General features: G+C 48.2%; 1 protein-coding gene across 1 annotated transcript in view; it reads right to left on the reverse strand.

Annotated features, from left to right (window-relative positions):
• Window positions 1–334: 334 nt before the first annotated feature.
• NPEPPS (aminopeptidase puromycin sensitive) overlaps window positions 335–4,082 on the reverse strand; it is a 23,711-nt gene continuing 19,963 nt past the window's right edge. The window contains exons 18-22 of the mRNA XM_010013843.1: window positions 3,841–3,897; window positions 3,281–3,388; window positions 2,869–3,024; window positions 2,707–2,754; window positions 335–487 (exon numbers count right to left, since the gene is read on the reverse strand). Coding sequence (XP_010012145.1) covers window positions 335–487; window positions 2,707–2,754; window positions 2,869–3,024; window positions 3,281–3,388; window positions 3,841–3,897 — 522 coding nt within the window. The remainder of the gene's footprint in view (window positions 488–2,706; window positions 2,755–2,868; window positions 3,025–3,280; window positions 3,389–3,840; window positions 3,898–4,082) is intronic.

Below are 4,082 nucleotides of genomic sequence, written 5' to 3' on the forward strand. Positions count from 1 at the left end.
CTGAACCACTGACAAGGCTTGAGGAAGTTTCACAGTTTTGTTATGCTCTATTTTATTACTATCATATTTACAGATTTTTCTCTCTCTTTTTCCTTTCCTTTTTGTTTGTGTGGTGGGTTTTGTGTGGGGTTTGTTTTTTTTGCTGAATTGCTGATCATTCGAATAGGATTTCAATCTGGAGTGTGAGCAGGAACCAGTTAAACTACATTCATTGTCCAATCCCCATTGGGTTGAGAAAAAGACTCCAAATTCTTGGCATATGAATCAGGTGTTGGGTCGCTCCTCCCTCTCCCCATGAGGCGGCAGCAGGACTGCAGCAGGGGCATGCACAGCTTCACACCATGGCTGCAGGGGCCTTGCGCTGCAGGAAGTAGTGGTGGATGTTCTCGGCGTCCCTCTTGAGCCAAGCTGCATTGAGCAGGATGTTCTCACAGCACTGCTGCACAGTGCGTTCCGCCGAGGGAGCTGGGTGGCTCTCAAAGAAGGCCTGGGTGGAAAGCACACAACCATCAGGGGGAGAAGATCAGAAGTCACCGAGTTGCCCTGGTTGTAGAGCAACGTCAATGAGGTGCTGTGTGGGACCCTCCCCTGCAGCACTGGGTGCAGGGCTGGGGTCCTCAGCATCAGGACATGGAGCTGTTGGAGCAAGGCCAGAGGAGGCCACGAGGATGCTCAGGGGCTGGAGCAGCTCCCGTATGGAGACAGGCTGAGAACACTGGGGCTGTTCAGCCTGGAGAAGAGAAGCTGCTGGAGACCTCAGAGCAGCTTCCAGTGTCTGAAGGGGGCTACAAGGGGGCCGGAGAGGGAACTTCCAAGGGTGCTGGAGAGGGACCTTCATCAGGGGCTGGAGCGATGGGACAAGGGGTGATGGGTTCAAACTGAAACAGGGGAAGCTCAGGTTAGAAAAAGGCAGAAGCTCTTCCCTGTGAGGGTGCTGAGGCGCTGGCACAGGGTGCCCAGAGAGTGGTAAATGCTCCATCCCTGGCAGTGTTCAAGGCCAGAGTCTTGGGTGACAAGGTCTAGTGTGAGGTGTCCCTGCCCATGGCAGGGGGTTGGAACTGGATGATCTTAAGGTCCATTCCAACCCAACCCATTCTATGATTCTATGACCACAGTTCTGCTCCCACCAGCATCACTCACTGAGGCATTTGCAGGGTGCTTGTCAAGTTTAGAGAAGGGCAACTTCAGGTACAGAGGAGGAAGAGTAAAATGCTCCATTACTCTGCTCAGGAAAAGCCACAGCAGCATTTCTACACTGCCTCCTGTCCCTTCGTGTCCTTGCTGCCAGGGACAGGAAGCAGCACTTGAGCTGAGTTCAGTCCCTCACTGGGAGGCAACAAGCGAGCAGCAAATCAAGTGGGTATTTCTGGATACTTGGAAGAAGACACTAACAGAAGCCTGGAGCCATATTCTGCAGCAGCATTTGTCTTGGTATCAGATTGCTGAGCATTCTACCTAGGCCTCTTTCCAAGCTGCATCATGACCTCCAAGCACCAGCAGCACTCAGGAGTTTTGCTGAATAGTCTCACATTTCTTCCTCCAGAAGCAACAATATCGATCCCCTACAAAATAGCTGAAGAAACTGCACCAGAGGCTGCTGTGACTTTGCATTTTTGGGGTGGTTAAAGGGCAGAACAAGCTGGCATGGCCAGGAGTCATCCCCCAGGCAGGCTTCTCCCAGGGTTTGGCAGATCACCTCACCCTCATGCCCGCTACAAGGTGATGTGGAGACTCGGCCACATGAAGTACACCAGCTAAAGGTCTGCTCCCTCAGGAAGCTCTCCTGGAAAAGCAGCTCTGATTTGTTCTGGTGTTCTGTAAAGTGCTCTTTAAGAAAAATAAAGTAATCATAGAGAAAGATTCCTCTGTAAAATCACTTCTGCTACTAAATCCTTCCTCAGAAGAGCTCACTGGGTGATAAAAAGGTGATGGAGTTCATGGCTCAGCTTGTCTTTTCAATGAGAATTCCTCCCAAGCATTTTCCTAACAGGAAAGTGATAATTAAGGGCCGTATTTTTAAGTTTCTTTTTCCAAAGAGTTCCTGCAAAAGTGTGGGCAAAGAGTCCATAGTAAAAGCTACCCACGTTGTCAGAACTCTGCCAAGCCCAGCGCCTGCGCTGCTCGAGTCCAGCACCGAAATCCCACCACCTTGAGCCACCAACTTCACAACAGACTCTGCAAACACGTTCATCTGCCTTGCACCAAAGCCTTGCTCTTGGCACCCAGCACAAATGACCACATCAAGCTTTTTAACATGGAATTCAGCCAATTCCTGGTGTGTGAATTCCCCCGGGAGCCCCTGGTTGCTAGTGAAGTCAGCCCCAAATGTGTGGTATCAGGTTGGGGAGGCAGAAAGTGGCAGCTTGAGTCTCAGCTTACTACAGAAGTGACAACTACTAACTTTGCTACAGCTATCTTTGAAGGTTGTCTTTTGGGGAGTCTTAAAACCCCTGCCAGAAACGGGGCTGGATTTGCTCAAAGTTTAAATGAGTGAAACTAATGAAGCAGAAATCACATTCCTCTGAAAATGCCAATTTAACACATTTCAGTAAAATAACTCAACCTAAAGCAACTTGGGAACTGGGCAACAAACCAAACGGTCAGAGCCACCGTTCAAAACACAAACCCATGGCTCTTCCATCAGTGCTTAGAGTGCAGGGCACACAACAGCTGAAGTTCATCCCTCTTTTCATGACAATGTCTTACCTTAACTTCTGCAGCCATTTTATCATTTGCAAATCCATCCACTGTTAGCTGAAGGGAAAAACAACACATCACCCAACGGTCAGCCTGCAGCATTTCAAATCTAACAGTTTGGGTTTGGTCCTGTACAGGACCAGGAACAGGGTTTGTCTCAGCTGCACCTACCTTTATTAGTCTGGATATTAAGAATCCACCTTGGTATCGATTATAAAGTTCCTCCCAATTGTCCCTTACAAATTTCCAAGCAGCTTTCCTCCCCTGCTTGCTGCCTCCAGCTACTCCACCAATAACAGATACCGTGTCCTGGGGACGTACCTCTTCCTGAAGACGAAAGTGCAGACAAGCATTCAAGACTCTTCCACCAAACACAACATCTTGGCTTTACACATTTCTACACCAAACTTTATGCACTTCCACATCGGATCTGCCAACACCAGCTTGATCTTCCCCTCACAGACTTTAAGAAACAACTCAAGGATTTAATCCTTAAGGCTACTCCTCCTATTCTAATGCGTTCTGAGCACACAGTGCTCCAGCAGCAGAGGGGAAGGAAGCAGCAGCTTTCCCAATGACTTACTGAAAGTGCAAAGGTGAGAACTTTTTGAATCAGTTCTGGTTGAGAGATGGCTCCAAGAACTCGTTCAATTCGGTTCTTCTCCTCCTGCATGTCTGCTTGCTTGTGAAGCTTCAAAGCCAAAGTGAACAATGTTAGTGCACAGGATTAAATGCACTGAACTAGAGCTGCTAAATTAGTCTTCCAGGGTAATACGTGACAAATTGAACTTGGTCATGAATCATCCTGCAGCTCTCCACATTACAGACCTCATTACACGTACGCCAGCAGAAATTACCAGTAGTAATAAACTCCTCTTCACCACTACCTAAGGTCAAGTAGGACCACGCCTCCAAGCAATGAAAAAGAATCCTAAAATGAGAGCTGCAACACTCCACTAGGTGGCAATTTCCCACTACACACAGAGCAGGGAACACCATGAGGAAGCCCAAGAGTTCACATCATCTGTGGCACATCAGCCTGAGCCTGTGAGCATATCAACTGTGTCTCAGAGGAACTTGGAGGGTGGAGTATTTAGCTTCTCGTTGCACAAGCTGGCAGTGGTAACAAGAGTGTGCACTCACCTTCAGCATAGTGTCCAAAGTAGTACTATCTCCATGCTTCAAAATAGTTAGGTATACCTAAGACAGAGCATAAACAAGGAAGGTCCTTCAAACCCCACACTTTCAGAGATGCAACTGTCAATTTCTACATATTTGGGTTAAGATTTCAGACAAGTGAACAGATCTGGCACTGATCCCTTCCATGTTAAAACTGCATCTGAGAGAGGCATCAACTCCTTCAGCTCTTCCTCAATTTCAGCAGG

Source organism: Nestor notabilis, unplaced genomic scaffold (assembly GCF_000696875.1).
Source record: "Nestor notabilis isolate BGI_N333 unplaced genomic scaffold, ASM69687v1 scaffold13604, whole genome shotgun sequence".
Taxonomy (NCBI): domain Eukaryota; kingdom Metazoa; phylum Chordata; class Aves; order Psittaciformes; family Psittacidae; genus Nestor; species Nestor notabilis.